The sequence below is a fragment of the Abramis brama genome (assembly GCF_963993115.1).
Source record: "Abramis brama genome assembly, chromosome: 25".
Taxonomy (NCBI): Eukaryota; Metazoa; Chordata; class Actinopteri; order Cypriniformes; family Leuciscidae; genus Abramis; species Abramis brama.
This window is the reverse complement of record NC_139987.1, coordinates 20,553,549-20,576,545: the sequence shown is the minus strand read 5'-3', so window position 1 is coordinate 20,576,545 and position 22,997 is coordinate 20,553,549. Positions and strand designations below refer to the sequence as shown.

The 22,997-nt window shown below is 36.0% G+C and overlaps 2 protein-coding genes across 2 annotated transcripts; both read right to left on the bottom strand.

The window, feature by feature from the left end:
- Window positions 1–5,630: 5,630 nt before the first annotated feature.
- acer3 (alkaline ceramidase 3) lies at window positions 5,631–13,250 on the bottom strand. The gene is made up of 10 exons (XM_084104381.1): window positions 13,094–13,250; window positions 10,226–10,336; window positions 10,026–10,078; window positions 9,821–9,873; window positions 9,055–9,136; window positions 8,906–8,941; window positions 8,510–8,568; window positions 7,935–8,036; window positions 7,512–7,616; window positions 5,631–7,425 (listed from the first exon to the last, which is right to left on the bottom strand). Exons 1-10 carry the CDS (start codon window positions 13,194–13,196, stop codon window positions 7,326–7,328), a joined length of 804 nt encoding a protein of 267 aa, XP_083960507.1. The 5' UTR covers window positions 13,197–13,250; the 3' UTR covers window positions 5,631–7,325.
- Window positions 13,251–15,422: 2,172 nt separating this feature from the next.
- On the bottom strand, window positions 15,423–20,188 carry serpinh1a (serpin peptidase inhibitor, clade H (heat shock protein 47), member 1a). The gene is made up of 5 exons (XM_084104286.1): window positions 19,673–20,188; window positions 17,842–18,444; window positions 17,662–17,760; window positions 16,391–16,623; window positions 15,423–16,300 (listed from the first exon to the last, which is right to left on the bottom strand). The coding sequence occupies exons 1-5, from the start codon at window positions 19,740–19,742 to the stop codon at window positions 15,998–16,000; spliced, it is 1,308 nt and encodes a 435-aa protein (XP_083960412.1). The 5' UTR covers window positions 19,743–20,188; the 3' UTR covers window positions 15,423–15,997.
- Between the last annotated feature and the right edge of the window lie 2,809 nt (window positions 20,189–22,997).

Genomic DNA, 22,997 nt, shown 5'->3' with positions numbered 1-22,997 from the left:
GGGCTTTATATATCACTGTCCTGACATCCAAACATTAAACAGACTACCTTCATTAAATACACGCTCAAGTCAAAACAAGCAGCACACTGTGTTATCTAACACTGATTATATGGTACAGGAACTATGCAAAAGTTGTGGGGTAGAGGGGGAGTTTTCGTTTTTTTGTATAGTTGTTACAAGCACACAGTGAGGAATCTCTCAACAGACTGTGCAGGAACATTACAGGTGTTTTGCTTTTCACTAAAGTTAGGTAATCTGCTTTATTAAATAAATGATCAGAATGAGATATGAGGACATACAAGTTTATAATACCATAAATCAGCGCCATAAAAGCAGCTATTATGTCTGTAAATAGGGCAGAAGTGTAAGGTTTGTAATTAATTGCACTTCCTTATACTATAGTATTATTTTGGAGAATGTGTACTAAATACTTTACACTCTTACAAATAAAGGTTTTAAGGCTTTATTGGCATTAGTTCCATGAAAAAACTTTAGCATCCAGAGAACCTTTCCATGCCACAAAAGGTTCTTTATAGTGGAAAAAGATTCTTTAGATTACTCAGATGTAAGAAAATAAGTTCACTGTTCACCAAAATATTCTATTGCATTGCTGCAAAAAAAAAAAAAAAAAACTTTTTGGATTTTAGTGTAATAATGGTTCAATTACAAAAGCTGTGTTTCCACCAAAATTACCGGGAACAATTTGTCCCAGGAGCTTTTTTCCCCCCAGACCTGTGGCTGTCTGCGTTTCCATCGAGGTCTAAAGTACCGTGAAGATTAGGCAAATTAGTCCGGTGACGTAGGACTGCGCGTTACTTTACAGTTCCCGGTAGATTTTATCTTCTGAATTTAAGCTTAATTTAAGCCTGGACCTCGTCGTCGTTCCATCTGTCGTATTTTTTTAAATCCATTGTTGATTCGAATAGCAAACAATTTTTACTGCACGCAACGCAACAGATTTTTAAAAATGGTGGACGAAATAAAATGCGGCATGAACTCAACCAATCAGCATGTTCAGCGCCCAAGTCCCACCCCCGAAAGTTCCTGAACTTTGAAAAAGTACTACCTTGCAAGCAGGGACTTTCTGAGGGAGAAATTTTTACCCGGAACTTCATTTAGACCCTGGTTCCTGTGGTGGAAACACACTGAGTACCACCCCAAAGTCTCTAGTTCCTGGGGACATTATGCATTATGCACATTAATTATGAACCTGTATACAGTAGTTCTTAGTAGTCCTCAGAGAGGAATGAAAAAAGTAGTAGTTACTGATTAGCTAATAGTGAACTACCAATTCTATCTGTGCACTATTACTTTCTAATTCATTATCTATAGTTTCTTGTTAGTTAATAGTAGTTACTAGAGTGTTAATAATGCGTTACTCATTTGTTCCTGTGCAGTTATTCATTAATGACGGAACAATGTTCTAAAGTGTTACCAAATGTTTTTTTTTTTTTTTGGTTCCTCCAGGATGCAAACCAACAACGTTGTCAGAGGGAATTTCAAAGATTCGAAGAACACCTTTTACATTTCAGACAATTTTGGAATGTGATAACATACTTTAACATTGTTAATACCATTAATACTTTTCCCTCTGAAAGTTATTTTTAATTGTAATATAATAAGTGTATGTAAGGGTAAAAAAATAACTGTTTTAGTTCCTTTGTCATTGCTGGCCTTTTTCAATTTGCCAATGGTTTGTCTTCCTTCAGTTGCCAAGAAATTTGATCTTCAAATTGGATGTTAAAGTCTTTGATGAATCAAAGACAGAGGTTGATGAGGAAGCATTCGAATATCTGCTGACACGACCAGACGTTGAATCCTAGAAATGTTCATCCCAGACACAGCAAGTCTTGATGGTAAACTGTTTGATATGCTTATCAAGTTTTGTTTATTATAAGCAATATTCACCAATTTGCATATGATAATAATAAAATGATCCATGCTGTGAAGACTTAAGTAAGAGTATGTCAGGGGAGTTTTTTTTTTTTTTTTTTAAAGTTGATAAGATGCTTATCAAATATTTTATTGCCATGTAAACACCTATTTACAGTCTTTGACTAATGTCTGGTGAGGAGAACTGCTCTATTCATGCTTATTGTAGTCAATCAACGAACCTTTCACACCTCTGCCGGTATGAGACTTAATCTTCATTTATCGTTATTCTTTTGTTTGAATTCAGCCATTATAGCCTTAATTCTGGCATTATGGCTTGGCCATCTACATCTCTTTCATCCCACTATACATGAATAATCCACCTATTATCTTACTGTAAGTCTTGTTAGAAAAAAAAGAAAAAAAAACTATTCTTGGGACCTTATGTGAATTCTTTTAACAAACTAGATTATGGAATAGAAAAGCGATTAGAGCAACAAGTAGCATCAAGCTACATCACACAATTTAAAAGATTAATATTACAATTTTACTTAAGATCAAGGGTTATTTCTTCATCCCCTTTAACTATTTCTGTCTCTTTTCTTTAAAGGTGCATAGAAATAGTACTTTTAACAAAATGGACAAAAATGCCAGTTTAAGTGGATTAACAAATATCCTTTGATCTTATCAGATACATATTTGAAAAAAAATTCTTAGATGAGTAAACTTTCAAAACCCAACTCCTTGTATTACAGGTCTATCTCAGTCCTCATCTACTTCCTGAATTACTCCAATGGTTTCTAAATGGACTATGGACCTGAAAGTCTGTCTCAGATTCCAGACACTCTAACATGCTTGACTAATATTATGTGAATAGGCTACATACATACCGCATCTGTTCCCCTTTAAAGGAACATTTTGGTTTAAATAAATGATATTGTTAAAACAGAAATAAAATAATTTTGACTTGTCTCACAGTTATAATTACAAAATTTGCCTTATAGACTTTCATTATAAGTGTATTTTCGAATGCGTTGTTGTGCTTTTGCAGTGTAGGGCTCGTTTCACATAGATTGCGTTTTTCCATTTCGCTGCCCTACTTTTCCATTGTTTTTCTTTAGCAGGTCAAAAGGGTCAGAGTTACGCTGTAGATCAGGGTTCACCAATCTCGGTCCTCTAGGGCCGCTGTCCTGCAGAGTTTAGCTCCAACCCCAATTAAACACACCTGAACCAGCTAATCAAGGTCTCACTAAGCATACTAGAAACTTTCAAACAGGTGTGTTGGAGCTGGTTGGAGCTAAACTCTGCAGGGACAGCGGCCCTCCAGAACCGAGATTGGTGAACCCTGCTGTAGATGAACCATGTTTTTGATGGCATTTTAGTGTTTGTGAAAAGCACTGCTTTATACGGCACTTTGCTTGCCACAAGACATAAGGGCCAAAATTTGGCGCTAAAACCGTCTTAAATGCTATCAGATATGGCGTTTTGGATGTAAACGCGATTAATCTACAGCATAATTCTGACTCTTTTGGCTTGCCATTTTGTTTTTTTCCCACTTAAATTCTGTGTGAACCGTCCCTTATACAGGTGAGGCTTGACATTGTTGCCTTTGGCCTGTATATCTCAGCATGATATCTCAGCAAATTATCTAGTTAACACATGCAATAAAAACCTGGTAGTGCCCTAGGACAGAGTCATAGCCAAGCCTAGATGGCATCTACTGTATATGCAAAACAATGTAACTCCCATTCGCCACAAATTTCCACACGTTGCCATTGCATGCTTGTTTGTTAAAGACTTTGGTTCATAATCATGTACTCTCAGCTCCAAAATAAGACATGTGAGCAGTGCTTCCACTGACTCAGGGATTCTAGATAATAAATCAAAAACAGCCCCTTTCAAACTTCACTGATTGTCTAATCTCAGCAGAATTACTGGTAACCGCCTGTCTATAAATCAGGTGGTCATCACTTCCTTTGGCCACCACCTCTATATCTGCTATTATGTAATCAGTTTTGTCAATAGTGTTAATGACACATAAATCTCTATGTTGACAGTCTGTTGGTTCAGGATGTAGTCATGGAATTTTTTTATTTACAACATGTTTTTTCCCATCAGGGATCATTCTTCATTCCTAAAATAAAAACAAGTAGGAGCTGAGACATAAAGCTATAAAGTGTGTGCGTGTATGTGTAAATCCGTATTAAAACAGATTTACTAGCGTACCCTCTTCTGATGTGGATAACTAAATGACAAATAACACTATCTGAATATACGAGGGGGGAAATGTATTTTTTAACTTGTCACTGATTAATTTTTCACCACGTTTTGACTTTTTTTTCAGGACACTTAAATAGTGTGTGCATAATAAATAAATAGGAATTGTGATTCAAAAATAAAAGTATGGTGTAAAAAAAAATTAGGCCTAATAACATGTTACACTGCTGTAAAGTGTCATGTCAGTTATCAGTGCATACACCTATGAGTAGGCCTATATTTTGGGTCCTGTTTAACTCAGGATGCCTTAAGGACAATCATGTAAAGGGGTTTCTCATTTTTCTCAGTCTTTGCATGTAATAAACTGAAGAGGAGCTTTCACCTGAAATCTCTGACGTCGTGCAGAATTCCCCAGTTTCCCTGAGACTCCAGAGGTTCAAACATGCTTATTTTCCAGGCCAGGAAATGACTCAATGACATCTCTGTCTGATATGACTCAAAGACAACTGCAGGTGTACGTGTCAATAGTGTGGAGACAAGGATAGCTGCAGGTCGGAGTAATAATAATGGGCCTGCAGATAGGAGGCTTGCTGAAAAAAGGTGAATTGCTACAACAGAAACTAACCCCTAACCCTATAGCCCACACCCTGACTGACAGTTTTTGTTACCAATGATAAAGACCTTTCGTCACGCCCACTACTCCAACCTGCAGATCTGCCCTCTGCTGTTACAACAATGATCTGCAGCCAGTATTTTTGAGATAATGTTTTACCATTCCAACCGGAATTTATATTTATGTAAAAAATATATATAACAAACACGATTAATGTGTCAGTGTCATTGCTTTGTCTCAAGATGCACACCAGTAATGTTTTTTCTAAGGCACGTTTATAAAAGCTACTTAAATGTCCTACTTGAACTAAAACCTAATCCTGTCTTAATCTAAGCCCTTTCTGTGAAACCAGGCCAAAGTGTTGTTCAGGCACACATAGGCTACATTCTCATGTTTGCATAAACACTGAACAGATATTATTAACGTGACAGCATAAGCAACTTATGTGAACCTAAACGAATCCGTTTAGGCTCACAAAATGATACATTTATCGAAAGAATTAAGGAAGTACATCAAGGAATTAAGGATTAAAGATGATTTTATTGTATTTAATCAATTAGGCTACGTTAAATTTGATGGATTATTAAAATGTATCTATATTTAATAGTAATGGCTAATTATGACAAATGTCACTGTATAGGCCTGTATTAATCTGAGTATTATTTTTTATTATTGATAAGTGCTTAAGTTCAGGGTCCCAAAAATATTAATATATTATATTAATAGTAAAATGTTACTATGAAAATATATTTTTTTTTAAATTCTTTTTTTAAAACTGTGTAGCTATACATAAATAATTGTAAGTTTTAGATGCTGTCAATACATCAGTGTTGTATGATTGGATGCAAGTACAAACGACAGATTAAAAAATGATTATAGACACTATCCCTGTTATAAAGACGTACAAGCAGCACAAACAATTTAAAATAATGTAAAACAATATTAACATTATTTAATGTTTTGGCAACAGATTTTAATGAGGCACCAAAAAAAAATCACAAAACACACACATAACATACTTAAATCATTACACAGCCTTTACAGGACAATACTGGGAAGGTCAGCTACAATATTCCATATTATAACTCACCATTTCAGTCATAAGCAAGATTAGAGGTCCACTGATATCTTAACAACTGCATCAGTGGATTTAAGCACAAAACTGTGATAGTGGCAGTAATTTTGCTGTTGTTTGTTCATTTGTATTCAGCAAAAATGTTGACATCTTTGTTTTTGTTTGAATCATTTTATGTGATGGAATATGTAATTCAGAATTATTTGATATAATGGACATCAAGGCAACAAGGAACAAACCACAGTATAAGGCATCCTTAGTGGTGCAAACATGACTCCAAACCAACAGCAGCGCTTTATCTGAAACATGTGCCTAACGTCTCATCGGATTAAATACAATTTATTTTAATCAACTGTGCTTTACAGATGATTGAGTTCTTATTGAACCATTAACTTGGCACAATACATAAACAAATGACGAATCAATATTAATATATGACTTCATTCGTAACCACCCTTCACTGTTTCTTTTTTGACAGCAAGCATGACTAGTGGCATTTCAAGTAGTCAGTATTAGAGATGAGAATATAATCTTGTTTATGAGACATTCATTTGCTAATGATAGCAAGGTTTTACTTGATTTGAACAAATTTACTCTAGACTGAGTAACAGCAATTAAAGCATTTAAGTATCTCAGCTCAATGTTAATAAGCATACATGATAAGTCCTTCATAAAATGTTCATATTAACACACCCTTTTACCAAAAATGATAATAAATTAAATCCATTTGATTGCATATTGGTCACATGAGGGCCTTGAAATATTTATGGATTAAACTTGGATCAGGTTTAAACAAAAACGTGACAAGTGAGTCACTGAATTATTGACTCAATTTGTTTTGCAGAGTAGCTTATGACTATTGTTAATATGTCTTACTGTAATTACAAATATTAATATGTAGTATGTGTAACATGGACACAATTATGTAACATGCTACTGTATCTCTGAAACACAGTAAAATTACCATATTACAGTCAAATGTGTATGTATCTCATCCCTAAATGCCTCAATGGTTCTTAAGGATGAAGATCTTACTTATTAACACTCATTCATTTTTCTGATCTGTTTAATTTGACCTTCATAATCTCTAAAAGTGTAGAGATAAGTAAGGTTTTGCATAATCTCAAGCTAGTTACATTAAGTTCAAGTACAAAATATGAAAACTGTCAAACTGACTAGATATGATCCAACAAAGCCATATTAGTTTCCCTCATGAAGGCAGAAATACTAACCAGAACAGAATCCTAGTTTTGGCTGCTTCTTTCTCGCTAATTAGACCCTCCGATTTATAGGAAAACTTATGTACATGTTACATGTGCAAAATCACAAGACCACTACAAAACTCTCACCTAACCTATAATAAAGACAAAATCTTTCCTTCGTTTGGCAGTTTTTTCAGTAATGCACTTGGCAAACGGAGTCGGAAGGGGAACAGGGGAACCAAACCGTCAGCCGCTGCTCACTTCCTGCTGCCGCTGAAGCTCATTGGCTGGACCTCTTTCTGTCTGAGGTCTGTGATTGGTCCATCTTCCTCTTCTCGGGTCCCTTTCAACTCGCCTTCTGAGATTCAATGTGCAGCATCGGCCAAACGCCACATAAAAACTTCACTTTTGGTCTGTGCTTGAGGTAGGTTGACCGAATCTGGAGGCTATGGCAAAAAAAAAAATATATATATATATCCATATTTAATTACATCATCCATTCAAACAACATAATTTTTCCACAGATACGTACCTGAGGAGTATGTGTAAATATGACCCCAGGCCTGTTAGGATGTGCCACCAGGCGTGAAGCTGCGTAACCGCCCCAATCACAGGAGGCAGTCGCTGCCGTGTGGCTCTGAATGAAACCATGACAAATAATGACCTCTTGTAACGTTATTTCTGTTGACTACATTTACATGCTATTTCAGTCAGAGTAAAACTGACTTAAATTTTTTGCCAAAACTAATATATATTTATTTTATACATATTTTATGTATTTAGAAAATATAATAATATACATAATATATCATACATTTTTTAATCAATAAAATATTTATTTGTAATATATTGAATATTTAGTTTGATTTAGCTTTTCTTGTAAACTAAGATGTTATTTTTGTTGATGAAAATTAATATACTGCTAAATGTAAAAATGGAATGAGACTAGAACTACCTTAGAGAGTCACACAGGATATTATCGATGTTCCATAATACAAATCCCAACAGGAAGACGGTTAATGACGTAAAGCAGAGGGCTCTGAGCCACGGATAGACCCTGCAAAGCACAGACATGATGTTAAAGTATTTACTTCCTTAATACACAATCACACCTTCTTAATACAGACATTGTTTTAGCAAACTTGAATTCAATTCTGGCTCTATTCCACTATGAACCTTTCCACTTTTCACAATCCAATCAATTATATTATGCCTCATGGGATTGTAGTTCTTTCACTTATTAAACCCTTTAAGTACACAGTTTTGTACCTTTTTGTCTGATTAATTTGATCTTTTTTTGCCTATATTTTTGTTGTGATTGACCTCATAGGTGGTTGGTTTTTATTCATGGCTTATAACGCTTTAACAAAGACTTTTTTTACATTTCTATGAGAAAAATTAATCTGAAAAATACTTTTGGAACCAAGGCTGCCAGAAAATTGGGTGGGAAAAATGTATAATCCATAAAAAAATTATTGTATGAACTTAACTCTATTTTTTGGGTGGGCAAATACAGATTCATTTACTCACCATGTGACTATGAAAACTGAGCGAAACACCAAGAAAGCCACAAGTACGGCATACATGACCTGGGGGAAATGATAAAACCGCTGTTAACCTGTATATTTAACATCAGCATCTAATATGTAAAAAATATGATTGTTTAAATGGTGATTTTCTTTTTACATGAATGTGTTGTGCTGGCAGTTTTAAACAAAAGACATCACAGTGTGTTTACAGAAGCTCATGAACCATTCAATACCCTGAGCATGAATAGAGCCACACCTAACTGTCATGCCCTTAAACAACAGAAACGGACAACAAACACCAACTGCAGAAGAGCCAGTTGTTTTGACACAACATTGTCATGCTCTCAAAGAAACCTGACATGGTCAAGCAGAGACTAAAGAGAGAGTCTGGCCTCACCTGGTGAAAGACAGGCTCTTTCCATATCAGGTAAACCTAAAATAAAAAAGTTTGTACTTAAAAAAAAAAACAATAGTAGAATTTTTTGACTGCATATTACTGTATCTGTATGTGTTTTAGAAAATGTATAAGAGCAAAGAAAAACTTACCACACTAACAATAATACTGAAGGTCAGCAAGAGTGTAATTGAGAAATAGTTAACAGCACGCTCTTGCTTGAAGCACTCATATCTGTAACATGTAAGACACATATTCAGATCAGTCACAGAACAAAGTCAGGAAAAGCATCCACAATAAATGACCTACAATCATACACTACAGTTCAAAAGTTTGTGGTCAATAAGAATTTTTTTTAAAGAAATCAAATACTTTTATTCAGCAGAGACACATTAAATTGATCAAACGTAACAGTAAAAACATTTATAATGTTACAAATGTTTTCTACTTCAAATAAATGCTGTTCTTTTGAACTTTCTATTCATCAAAGAATCCTGAAAATAATGCATCACAGACAGTGTATCACAAAATTAATATGCAACTCCACCATTTTCAACATAATAATAAGAAATGTTTCTTAAGCAGCAAATCATCATATTAGAATGATTTCTGAATAATCATGTGACACTGAAAACTGGAGTAATGAAGCTGAAAATTCAGCTTTGCCAACACAGAATAAATTACATTTAGAAATATATGAAAATTGAAAACAGTTATTTTCAGTTTTAATAACATTTCAAAATATTACTGTTCCTACTATATATGATCAAATAAATGCAGCCTTGGTAAGCATAAAAGACTTCTTTCAAATCCCAAAAAAATTCTGATTCTCATTACACTCAAGACAAGCGTTCAGAGGTCAAAGGTGAAAGCAGTTTGCAGGTGTACACTTTGCAGGTGTAAGAAAGGTCAACTTACAGACAGTAGACAAAGACGCAGCAGCTGTAGATCATCGGCAGCTCATCCAGTAACTAGAAACAAAAGACAATCCAGAGACTGACAGCATTTGTGTGTCACTTGTGAATTACTGCTATTGCTTTGGGCATGTACCGTTAGAGAAGCAGCTTTGTGGCTACGAGAACAAGATGCACACTTTGAAAGGCTGAAGAGAAGTCAAGCTTACCTGCATTTCATACTGTAGTGTCATGTGAAAGCTCCATGAGCCAATGCCTACGGCTGTGCCAAAAAGAACAACAACATAAAAACACAACATTTAATCTCCATTTGTTTAGGAAATACATATCAGTGGGAAAGGTAACTCCTTTCGAAAAAAAGAAATTTGTGTGTATAAAAAAAAAAAATAATGTGAATGATGCATCGTACCAGCGAGTCCTAAAAAGGACCACACATAGCGTACTTCCAAACCATCTTTACACGTCTGAATGGCTCCATAAATGGGAGGTAGGATCATTATCAGGTTACTGACAGTATTCCCTGGAGAAAGCAAAAAAAACCAATGTTTTCATGTTAATGAATGTAAATATTAAAGTCCCCATGAAATCACAATTGACAATTAAATTTTTTTATGGAATATTGCAGTATTTGTTATAAATTATTTATCCGTGCACATTAGGGCTGTAACGGTACATGTATACATTCCGAACTTTAACAGAACGGACATCCCAGTTTGGTGCAAACAGTCAGACGATGAATGCAGTCAGTTACAGGCGATCCACACTCCAATCCAGAAGGGGGCGCGTGTGTTAATGCAACACTGTTTGCTATATGCCACAACAGGAAAAAGAGCAGAAGAAGAAGAGACAGTCTATGCACCAACCCTAAACAAGTGTTCAGATAACACGCAAGAGTTTGCTAGTAGCCTGTACGCTGAGTTGCGATACATTTTTGTGACGCGTTCCAAAAGCTTCACGGAAAGGACGGCAGAAAACGGCATCCTGTTTGTTTTCTTTATTTTGTTTTTATTGTGAGAGTACTAAGAAAGTGCAAAGAAAATGACATCATAGGCTACGCACAACACGTTAATCAAACCAATAAATTTGCATTTTACTTTTAATTCATAGTACTGTGCTGCGTTGGGGGGGTGGGGGGTTGGGTGGTGCCAGACATGTAAATGTACTGAACTTGTATCGAACCGTGACCCCAAAACCGAGGTACGTAACGAACCATGGTTTCTGTGTACAGTGTAAATTTTTTTTTTTAATTCATGCGCCCTCATAATCTTTATCAAAATAACTTCCCCTCCCTCTTATAGTGACATTTCTACTCTTCTCTGACGTGTTTACTGACGTGAGGGCGGGGCAACCTGTCACTCACATGAGATCCACCAATAGCAAACCACATCCATCCAATCATTTCCGATAGACAAAATCAAGTCCTGCCCTACATTTTTTCACTTGGAAATACATCGCAATAGGAAAGAAGAGATTATCACAACTCCCATTTCATGCTGACTTTAGGCCGTATTTGAGTTACTCTATAAACGATAAAAGCAAAAACTGCAGCAAAGCTGAACAAAAGTTGAGTGAACTTCATCCAAACTGGCCTCTTAGCACCACCAGCAGCTGGTAGACTGCTATTGTGCCTCTTTGCTGAGTCTAAGAAAACTAAACCTATGTTAGAATTAACTAACATGGTGTATACGGACCTATTGTTTCATTGTTTGGACATGCACTACAGCTGATCATACTGAACATGGCACATTCCTTCACAAGGCAACAGGTTTACGCTGGACCCCTCTGATCTCAGTGGCACCAGAATTCCTGTTAGTTCTAGCAGCGTTTAAAACTTAAATTTAAAATATGACTGTGTGTAATGTATGTATGTTGTAAAATACAACTCAAATAATCAGACTAACCAAAAACCTATAGGGAATTGCAGAGGGAATTTAAGCTCTATTAGTATTAGTGTGTTAACTGTCATTCTGTGCTCTTTGAGCATTGTATCAACGTGACCTGAAATGTACAGTACTTGAGCAAACAACAAAGATCTAATGGCTACGCACATTGTGTCCTTCCATACTTTCATATCTGGGATATAATCAGCAGTCAAGCAAAAGTTCACAATAAAGCAATCACAGAAACCTAGGTAGAACTCCATTTAAATCTCTATAACCATGGTGAAAGTTATGGTTTATTAGCTTGACTAGTTGTTTGGAAAGATGCAAATTATGGTATTATTCTTACAAAAAATACTGATGGTAATAAATGGCACTTAAATAGGTATTGTTCACCAGATCTGGCTGGAAATTTAGAGCAGCAAATCAGGCTGGTTTTAATGTTGTTGTTTTTATTTCAGCAGTGACCAAAATGCCATTGATTGAATCATCATAGTCCTATTGTAAGGCTCGTAAAATAACTCATTCATATTTACAGTAAAAGTTACACTATTAGCCTAGTCCTTTATAACTACGCGTTCAACTGATTCGAGTCGCAGCTTATTGGAGACAATACTTAAGTCAGTTTATAATTAAAGCAAATTTAAAGAACGTATAGCATAAGAAAACATCTACGTGGTGGGAAATATAGTATGTTTTTTCTGCTCAGAGTCTTGATTTCACTAAAAATCAATATATCGACGGCTCGTGCTCCGCCCCAAATGCCGCCACACACTAACGTTAGGTTTCATTCATTCTCTTTCCGGTCATTTGTATGATTTTCCTATGTGTTATTGGGATTATGATACGAGTTAAAAGCGGACAGTGGGTCGCTGCTGGCCTCGGCTGTTAAGTTACGAATCCTACTATGGCAATTAAATGCATTATGAATTTTAAGTATGTCACGCTGACGTTGATTCGTAACTCGCTATGAACAAGGCTTGGCTTTTTAATATTACAAAGCGGACAGTGGGTCGCTGCTGGCCTCGGCTGTTAAATTACGAATCCTACTATGGCAATTAAATGCATTATGAATTTTAAGTATGTCACGCTGACGTTGATTCGTAACTTCGCTATGAACAAGGCTTGGCTTTTTAATATTAATTACGTCGTTTTGACGTTGCTTCAAAACCTTCCAATGTAAAAAGAAGTGATTCATCAATATTAATTAGGCTCTGCTGACAATGCGTCGTAAGCGTCCAATAGCGGATGCTTGCCTCATGAATATTAAGTATCCCATCTTCTCATAGTAGGATTCGACAATACTCCTCTTTACCGTTTTAACATCCGTGTTTACCACCCTACACGACAATGAACCGTTTGTCCCGAACACAAGCTCCCCGTTCAAACGTACTTACAGAATTCTGCGATGTAATACGAGACCACATAATTCTCCTCGCACCAGTCAAGAGTTGAGGTCGGTGTTCCCCAGTAGCCCGGCCTGTCCGCCGCCGGAGCCATGATGAGACAGAGATCAGATAGGTTGGACGGGCGGAGGGAGGAGTTGCTTGTCGGTAACGGATTCAGTGCTCCATCCAATCTGAACCGACCTACGTGTGATAACAGTTGCAGTGCAAACAATAGCCTTCTGAAACTCAATACAACGAAGTGATTGTTGTTCTGGTCTAATGTAGCCTACTTTGAAAGGACAGTGTACTATACGCTCAAAAATGCACAATGCACACACATACGCTACAAATATTGTATTAGCTTAAAATATAGTTAATGTGCATTATACGTCGATTATATTATATTATTAATTGTAATGTGTGTATATTTTGGTGTTCATGATCTCTTAAGGATTATATAATTTGTGATGGCGTATTAATGAAAAATAAAGTGTAGTTAAAGGGATAGGTCACCCATTTATTTACCCTCATGTTGTTCCAAACATGTATGAGTTTCTTTCTTCTGTTGAACACAAAGGAAGATATTTTAAAGAATGTTGGTAACCAGACAACTGACAGTAGGCTACTCATTGACTTCCATGGTATTTTTTCCTATGGAAGTCAATGGCTACTGTCAACTGTCTGGTTACCAACATTCCTTAAAATATATTATTTTGTGTTCAACAGAAGAAAGAAACTCATACAGGTTTGGAACAACTTGAGGGTGAGAAAATTATGACAGAATTTTCCTTTTTGGGTGAGCTATCTCTTCATGTTCAAGTTCCTGAATATCTCTGAAACAAACAACCCACCAAATAACCTAACACGCTGTGTTTAAAATTACATTTTTGTTCAAATATTTTGGTAACAATTTACAATAATGTTCCATTTGTTTACATTATTTGACTACATTACTTAACTAACAAATAAAATATGTAATACTAAAGCATTTAATAATCTGAGTTAATGTTATTTTTAACATTTACTAATGCATTAAAAATAAATGTTGTGTCTGTTAATATTTAATGAACCTGAGCTAACAATGAACTAACATTAACAAAGATTAATAAATAATGTAACAAATGTATTATTGTTGGTTAATGTTAGTTGATGCATTTACTAATGTTAACTAATGGGACCTTATCGTAAAGTTTTACCAATATTTTTATTAGAAATTTTTGTTTTTGCTATTTCCCCTTGAATATTGGGATTATAATTGGCTTATTTAGCTGTTTTACCTGAAAAAAAAAAAAAAACTTTTTATTTTACCCACAATACAGTTTTTCATCATATGTATTATTTTGTGTGGGTTGAAGGTTAAACATACTGTCACATCTGAACACATTCTCATCTGATCAGATAACAGAGCTTACGCGTGTGAGAATACACACAAACCTGTTTCTTTTGTACAGTCTCTCCACGGTCTTGATGAAAGAACGAGAAATACGTTCATGTTTTCTGTGTACGGCGGAACAGATTCTCTTTCTAACTGATTTTTGCTGCTTATGATCTGATCTAATGCATGCTTCACATGCCATTATCATTGAGCATTGATGTAATTTCGGTGAATCACGCTAGATGTCGCCAAAGCTTTTTGCAGATAAAAATATAAACCTTTAGTTTCAAACAGTACTATTCACTGTTTGTGACATGGCCTTATTTCATTGCAGACGCATATGTAATTCAGCATGTGCCATCCAGTTGGTTTTTCTGAAATAAAATAAGCTAGGTTTTATTTTTAATTCAATTTTGTGTAAAAATCTCAAAGTCAGCAGCCTAATCAAATAATACACGAGTTAAGAAATAGCTGTTAAAAATGGAAGACTTGAGTAGGTACTTATTTTGAATAAGTACTTACTTCATGACCACTAAAAAGTTAGTTCTCTATAGTATGAATGTGTGTAGTATGAATGTAATCTGTATGTAGGCTACATTTCCATTCACCATGTTATCATTGTCATGTGACCTACCAGTGTCAGTTGCATCACTTTGCATTTTTGGGCCAACTATATAGTGGGGAAGTATGTGATTTCGGATGCAGCCATTATTTCTAATTCATTCATCACACAGGAAATTAAAAGTCAGGTCAAGTGCAATGCATTATGGGATATACTTGTAGTATTCAACACAGTAAGCTCTATTGTATACTTTATATTTTGGCAAATGCCACTAAAATCTGCATACTGCACACTTCATACATACTGTATACTTCAGAAATAGTAAGTGTGGTATTCATTTCTGATATGCAAACTAACTTTGACCTTAAAAGAAGTACAGCATACATAAAAACCCACACATGTTCTCAGTGATGCTGATTTTATTGAAAAATCAAGGAACAATCCAACTTTTCAGACAACCGTGTTTTGGTACAATGTGAATACAAGCTTTAACATGGTACAGACGTGGACTCGTATCACATGCTATCTAGTGCAGACGCAGTATTCAGTGCAGACACAAGTGTGCACTTCTGAGAGGAATGTTACAGCATGGAGTGGACTTTTTCGGAAATCAAACACTCGGCATAGTGAGTTATTCGCTCAAGCCAAGCAAATAAAGAGAACCCCCTGAGCAAAAATGCTGTTCGTGTGCTTTAAAGCAAATTTTATAGAGATCATACTTAATATAAGCATGCTGCACTTCTCAGAAACCTATTCAGGTGTAAATTTTACGATACTTTGTCTAGTACACTTGCATAGTTTATAACATAAAACAGCCTACGAGGCACCTAAAACCCAATTTTCAAAGTAAACGTAACGGATAGCACATGCTGGTCCACTGATCTAATGGAACGAACTCAGGTGTACCATTTACACACATTCACAAATCTGCTCACACACACACTTATTAACCACATTCACTCACATTTAAATTAACCTACAATTCATCCCTCATTTTTTCACCCTTCGGTCGGACCAGCCTGCCCATGAAAAGAATGGAGTTTGTCTTGTTGTCCTTCACCAGGAAGATGAAGGGATGGTCAGCGTAGAAGAGTTTGGGGTTTTTGAGCTTGTCGGTACCAAAGATGCTAGCATCGGGTGGATTTCCCTCGGTGTCCCACTCCATGGCGGAGGCATGGAACACGTTGGACAGGTAGAGGTCTTTCTTCCCTGAGATGTTGGACAGATCTGCTTTGGCTTTGTCCACAGCTTCGGTCAGACCCAGCTCAGCAAGATGTTTCTGCAAGACAGCGACGAGGTGTTATATAAGGAACTGAATTCACAGGTGAGTTTATAATAAACACTTGCTGAAATTGCAGACTGTTCGTACCTGCAGGTTGTGGCTGACCTCCATGCTGACCTTTGGCAGCGACACCGCAACCGCCCTCTGTTCCATCTTACCCATCCAGGTGTTCAGTTGTTCACGTGTTAACAGTTTCTCCACTCTTTCCAGGGCTTCGACGTGGTACGGCATGATGAACACCACAGATGACATCTTATGGGCCAGCGGCATGTTCAGAACTAAAAGCTTGTTGCTTGTGTCGTCAAAGAAGCCATAAATGCCTGAAAGACAGCATAAACAAATGTGTAAAAATGCAATCCTGCAAATCCCGCCAAATCCAACAGCAGTTATGGATGTAAATGATTGACTCAAGGTAAGGTTGAACAGCTTCTTTTTTTTTTTTTTCTACATACTGGCCAGTTTTAATCTTACTCACTAAAGTTTTTTTTTTTTTTATCAAACTAAATATTGAATTATTGTCATATATATATATATATATATATTATAAAATATATCTATAACAAAATTGTGATTTTTTTTTTTTTTTAATTGTAAACTAAAATATTTTTATCATTGACTTAAATTACATGCTGTTTCGTTCAAATAAACAGACCAAAATTAAAGAATATGACATGATGAAATATTCAATAAAGTTAAGGGATATTTTCGTCAAACACAAAAAAATATTTGTTCTATGGTCTATTACCTTTCTTTGTTATGCCATTTAACAAAAGGGTTTTAAACTAAATATTCAAATGTCATGTATTATATATAAATATACAGTATTTTACATTCTATATACAGTATTTAAAAAATCTATCAATGTTTAACAACATTAAAAGTTGATATTTTTTAAATATATAATATTTAATTTTCATTGACTAAAATGACATGCCATTTTAGCTAAATTGACTAAAACTAATCAATATGACATGACAAAATATTGACTAAATTTAAAGGATATTCGTCAAAACACAAAAACGAATATATTACCATTAAATGTTGATATATTTTAATTTATCTAAATATTAATTCATTAATTATATTTCAGATTTATTTTTTAAATATTCAAAAAAATAGCAGAACATATTTGAATGTTTGGTTTAATTTTGCACTTTCTTGTAAGATTTTTCTTTCTTTTGTTGACAAATAACATGCGATTTTATTGACTGCAATTAAAGAATATGACATGACTAAATATTGACTAAAAGTAAAGATTTATTTCCATCAAAACAAAAAGTGACAAAAACCTCCGTAATGTACTTTTTACCACTGAGCTTTGTGTTTCAGGATCATATCTGCTTTAACCATGACCTCACCTGTGCGATGCATCATGGGTACGGAGACAGTGTAGGAGCGATGCACTAAGAAACCACGATTGTCTACCATCTTATGATGGAACTGCTCATCCCAGTGTGCTGGAGAGAAAACAGAGTCTCATTTTAGTTTTTTAAAGAATCTACAAATTGCTTCTCATTCTTAAGGTGATCAAGTCTTACGTTTATAAAACATGGCGTTGATGATCATGGCTCCATCTGTCTTCTCCACATCTTTGGTCACTTCAGGCAGCTTTCCGTCGGTGGACTTCGATGCCCAGTCGTTGATGGCTTTGACCGCGCTGCGCTTGTCACGGAAGTTTATTTTGGAGTGGTCGTAGTTATAATGCTTCTTGCTGCTCTTCAGAAAGCCGTCAACGAAGCTAACAGAGCTGGGCCCGTAGAAACGGTTGCTGATCTTCCAGGTGACGTTACGTGCCGTTGAGTTACTGACCTCGGTGAGAAGCTCAGACAGCCCAGAGTGTAGCTGCTCATCCTTCACTGTAGTGGCGCTCAGGACGGTTTTGACCTGAGAAGCAGTGTTGGATTTCCCTCCAAGAGCCACCAAACCCAGCGAGGAGGCCACTACCACGGGGGAAATCAGAATGTTCTCGAGGTCCTTCTCCTTTGCCATGTTCTGGTACAGGTTGAAGGCCAAAGTGGCGCTGTTGTCTGCCAACATGGTGGCATGGCTGCTGAGGGTCTTGTCTGCGCTCACGGTGGCCAATAGGCACAGGAGAACCACGCTTGACACCAACATGATTTTAGAGGTGGTGAGTTTACAGCCTGTAAGGGTAACAAACAAGTCAGTAAGTTGAAACGTTCATTTTACATAGATATGAGATGATTTTCTATATGTCTAGAGCTGTGGAAAGTTTTAGTTCCTGACCACAGAACTGAGAGGATAGTGCCAAGATATATCAAAGTTGTACTTTCACGCTGTAATTTCCATAGACTTTTAATGACAGGCCTGCTATGCTAAAGGAAGTCCAGCAAACATGTTCAGTAAGGCAGAAATGTTACATAACTGCCACGTGAACAGTGAACCTCACAGAGATCCTTCATCACAACACGTTTTTGCTTATAAATGAGAAATATTCCTTGGGGAACACGAAAGAAGATATTGATACGAATGTTTACTCTACCTCTACTGTGTTCTATATTCATATATTTTAAAATATTATTTATTCATGTGATGACAAAGCTGAACTTTCAGCATAATTTCTCTCATTCTAATCTGCTGATTTGCTGCTTAAGAAACTTTTATTATTATTAACAATATTGAAAACAGTTGTGTTGCTTAATATAGCATTTTTAAAAATATGAATCTTTTGTAACATTTTAAATGTCTTTACTGACACTTTTGATCAATTGAATGCATCCTTGCTAAATAAAAGTAAAAAAAAATATATATATATATATCAAAACCTTTTGAACGGTCATGTATAATATCACATTTCCCCAAGATGCAAATATATATTCATTGGAGAAAAAGCTGTAACAGCCACATATTCAGATTTCACAGCTCCCGGAGTCATCTTAAGCTGGATGACCGTTATCCAATCAGGAATGCCAGGATGGCAGGAAGTTTCACTAGTCTAGGAACATCAGACTTCAGACATGTTATAGTTTGTGCAGCTTTTCCCCACCCTTCTACCGCATGAACAGGCCAAAATGTTGCCTTCAGCCATGCAAAACACACCAACATGCACTTTTATTATGCCCATATGGGCGAGTCAGAGCTTGAAGGAGCAATTTTGGACTGTTACATATGTAAAAAGCCTTTAGAATCATCACACAAACACAGTTAATCAAAGCACTTGGCTGCTTATGAACACTTTATCTTTGAGTAAAACTATCAACATCTCTTGCAAACATTTATTTTACATTTCAACATTTTGAAAGAAGAACTCTGTTATGGAATAGGCTACTGCACATTTTTTTAATTTTTCATGCTGTTGATGAAGCCTGAATGCAAAATGTTTTCACAGCTCTAATGGCATCTATTACTCACCTCTCAGAGCTTCCGAAAACTGTTGCAACCTCTCGGATCTGTTGGCTTCCCCTGATATCAAATCCTTCATGCAGACTTTATAGTCTGGAAAAGAAACTTCTGGAAGTTGGGAAAGGAGTATTATAATGGTTCCCGTGTTCTGAAAGACCTCCCCCAGATCCACTTACTGTGGGAACTGGAGTGGACTCTCTCCTCAAGGTCCTAAAGGCAGCAGGAACTGACCCTTTTCCTGCTCACACAATGACTATAAAAGAAACTGAAGTGTTGGGAAAATGGTGGACATCAGATTTAAATATTCTAGCAAGAAGCAAACTGTAATTTAGTCTAAAATCTGGCAGTAGGCCTACATTTTTTTTAGCATTTGTATTTAATAGGAGCGTTTAACATTTATATTATAAAAGTAACTGTAAAAAGACTAGTTTCATCTGTAAGGTTAAGACAAATGGTTATCCCACCCCCACCCCCATCCGGTCTGTCTCTTGTCTCTCTCTCTTCTGTGTGCCACGTTTGTAGTGGGTCGTGTCTAGGCCTGCAGGCTGACAAAACAGGGCAGAGATTTTATCTCACTTTGGGTGTGCAGCAAGCTTTATAGTTCCCATTTGTCCCCATTTAAGAAGACAACATCTATTTTAAAATGCTCTTTATGCTCCAAACTAATACATTATGTATCTTCTTCTTTATATAGCACCAGGAATCCTGTTCTACAAACATGAGGAACATTTTATTGCTCACCCCATTTGTATACTCTCTATTTACGAATATGATGAGATACGCATGCTAGCAATGTGTTAAAACATGCTAGCAATATGCTAATTCATGCTAGCAATATGTTATTTCATGCTAGCAATTAAAGCTTGCTAGAAGCATGGTAATTCATACTAACAATATGTTAAAACATTCTAGAAACATGCTGATTCATGCTAGTAACGTGAAAAATGCTTGCAACATGCTAATTATACAAGCAATGTATTAAACGTGGGACAAATGAACACAATTTGAACACAAACTATTTTAATATTGTTAAATTTGACCAAAAAAGTTACATATTTAATGTGAATAGCAATTCTCAGATAATTTGGTTTTGTAAGAATTTGATTTTGATTGCTCATCTGAGTTTGTGACATTAAGATATGATTTTAAAATATATATCATCATGAAACAGATCTCATTAGCTGCATGTGGGCTGAACGGGCTGCTCCTGATTAACATCTAACATGACACTGTTCAAAGATACAAACCATTAACAGCACAGCTTTCAAAGTATACACCTCCAGGCCACTTTGTAAAGATCAGTGAAAACACAGCTGAGGGCGATGGCATTCCTCGGGCCTCAGAATGTTGAAAGAATGCTGCTCGCTTCAGTTGTCAGGGTTTCGTTTCTGATTTGCTGCTTAATGTTGTTAGATCTGCATAGCTTGAGGTTTAACCCAGACTGACAGTCACTGATTAACTGCCGTGAACAAAAGGGAAAGCTGAGTTATTTCATCACTATAGATCCTGAAACAACTACATTTATGCCCTTGTATTTGCTTCTTCTGTTCCCATTTGGACATAACTATACATTAGTGTTGCTAAAGCATCTATAACTTATAATTATAACTTATTTACTGTATTTTGAACAAACCCTGAACTTTTCTGAATTTTGGTGCAACGGATGTGAATGACAGCTCTAAATGTGCATACTAAAACAAGCAGAAAGCAGGTCAGAAAATGTAATATAATGTAATTCACTTGCACACAGAACCAAAACCCAGGGCCAAAAACTGCTCACCAAGGTCGCGTATAGTATGGTAATATTGTGAAATATTATTACGATTTAACATAACTGTTTTCTATTAAAATATATTTTTAAATGTAATTTATTCCTATGATGGTAAAGCTGAATTTTCAGCATCATTACTCCAGTCTTCAGTGTCACATGATCCTTCAGAAATAATTAGCTGATTTGCTGTTCATGAAACATTTCTGATTATTTTCATTAAAATAAGTTGCTGCTTAATATTTTAATGGAAACCGTGATACATTTTTTCAGGATTCTTTGATGAATAGAAAGTTCAAAAGAACACATTTATTATCTGATCTACTATTTAAGCATCTTCTTCTAAGACTAAATGTAAACAGTAGCTGCATCCCAGTTCAGAGGCTGCATCCTTCAAAATCTGGATTCAAAGGCCGATTGCGTCAGAGCGGCGTGACGAAGGCTGATGTCCCGATTCAGAGGAACCTTCAAATCTGACCTCGAAATGCATGCTTCATTCCCTGGGCAATGAAGGATACAACAGATGGATCATTTGCGGCCTAGCCTTCCTCTAGAATAAATGCTAGCAACATGCTAATACATGTTAGCAATGTGCTAATTAATGTTAGCATTGTGTTAAAACATACTAATTCATGCTAGCAACATTCTAATTAATGCTAGCAATGTGTTAAACATGCTAGCAATATGTTAATTAGTGTTAGCAACATGTTAATTCATGTTAAAAGCATGGTAATTCATACTAACAATGTGTTAAAACATGTTAGTGGCCTTATTTATACCTGGCATTAAGATGCGCTTTGGTCAGTCGGATCACAAGTAGACGAGGGAGACACCATTTACACCTGGTGTTTTAATCCATCTCTTTTGTCCACTTTCGACCACTTCTGCCTTGATTTCTTTGAGGGGAGGGTAAATGTATGGGATTTTTCAGATCTCTCGATCTAATTGATGAAATAAGCTCACACAGTTTACAAATGAACACACCGAAGATGACGGAAAAACACATGGAGAGCATCAGCTTTCGTTTTTGCTCTGATAGCCACAAGACGTCTGGCTAGATGCGTTAGGTCAGTAGGCGGAGGAGAGTACACTGTAAAGAATGCTGGGTTGTTTTAACCCAACTTTGGGTCAAATATTTACAAACCCAAATGTTTGGGTTAAAAATGTCATTTAAAAATTTAACCCAACGGCTGGGTTTGTCCATATTTTTTAGAGTATAGGCAGTCTTTTGTGGCTGTTCGAACACATTTGACCACATAAACGTTTACACTACGAAAGCGATCTAGTTAAATGCATTTTCGACACTTTTTTCTAAAGTGGGCAATCTTAAAACATTTTAGACCCCGTTTACACCTGTATTTGCATTGTCCACTTGTGATCCGATCGACTAAAACACATCTTAATCCAGGTGTGAACAGGGCCAGTGTTTTGGTAAGACATGCTAACAACGTGCCAATTCATGCTAGAAACATGTTAAAATGTTTGAAACATGCTAATTTATGCAAGCAATGTATTAAAACAGGCTACAAACATGTTAGCAAAATGTAAATTAATGCTAGACAGATG

Bases quoted from the DNA above. Each gene is read 5' to 3' on its own strand.
- acer3 (XM_084104381.1), bottom strand. From the start codon at position 13,196: ATGGCTCCGGCGGCGGACAGGCCGGGCTACTGGGGAACACCGACCTCA. The intron at 9,874-10,025 runs GTAAGCTTGACT...TTTTGTTTCTAG, and splicing joins CACTACAGTATGAAATGCAG to TTACTGGATGAGCTGCCGAT. The intron at 7,426-7,511 runs GTACGTATCTGT...TTTTTGCCATAG, and splicing joins TATTTACACATACTCCTCAG to CCTCCAGATTCGGTCAACCT.
- serpinh1a (XM_084104286.1), bottom strand. From the start codon at position 19,742: ATGAAGGATTTGATATCAGGGGAAGCCAACAGATCCGAGAGGTTGCAA. The intron at 17,761-17,841 runs GTAAGACTTGAT...TTTTCTCTCCAG, and splicing joins CAACGCCATGTTTTATAAAC to CACACTGGGATGAGCAGTTC. The intron at 16,624-17,661 runs GTGAGGTCATGG...GCTGTCTTTCAG, and splicing joins ACCCATGATGCATCGCACAG to GCATTTATGGCTTCTTTGAC.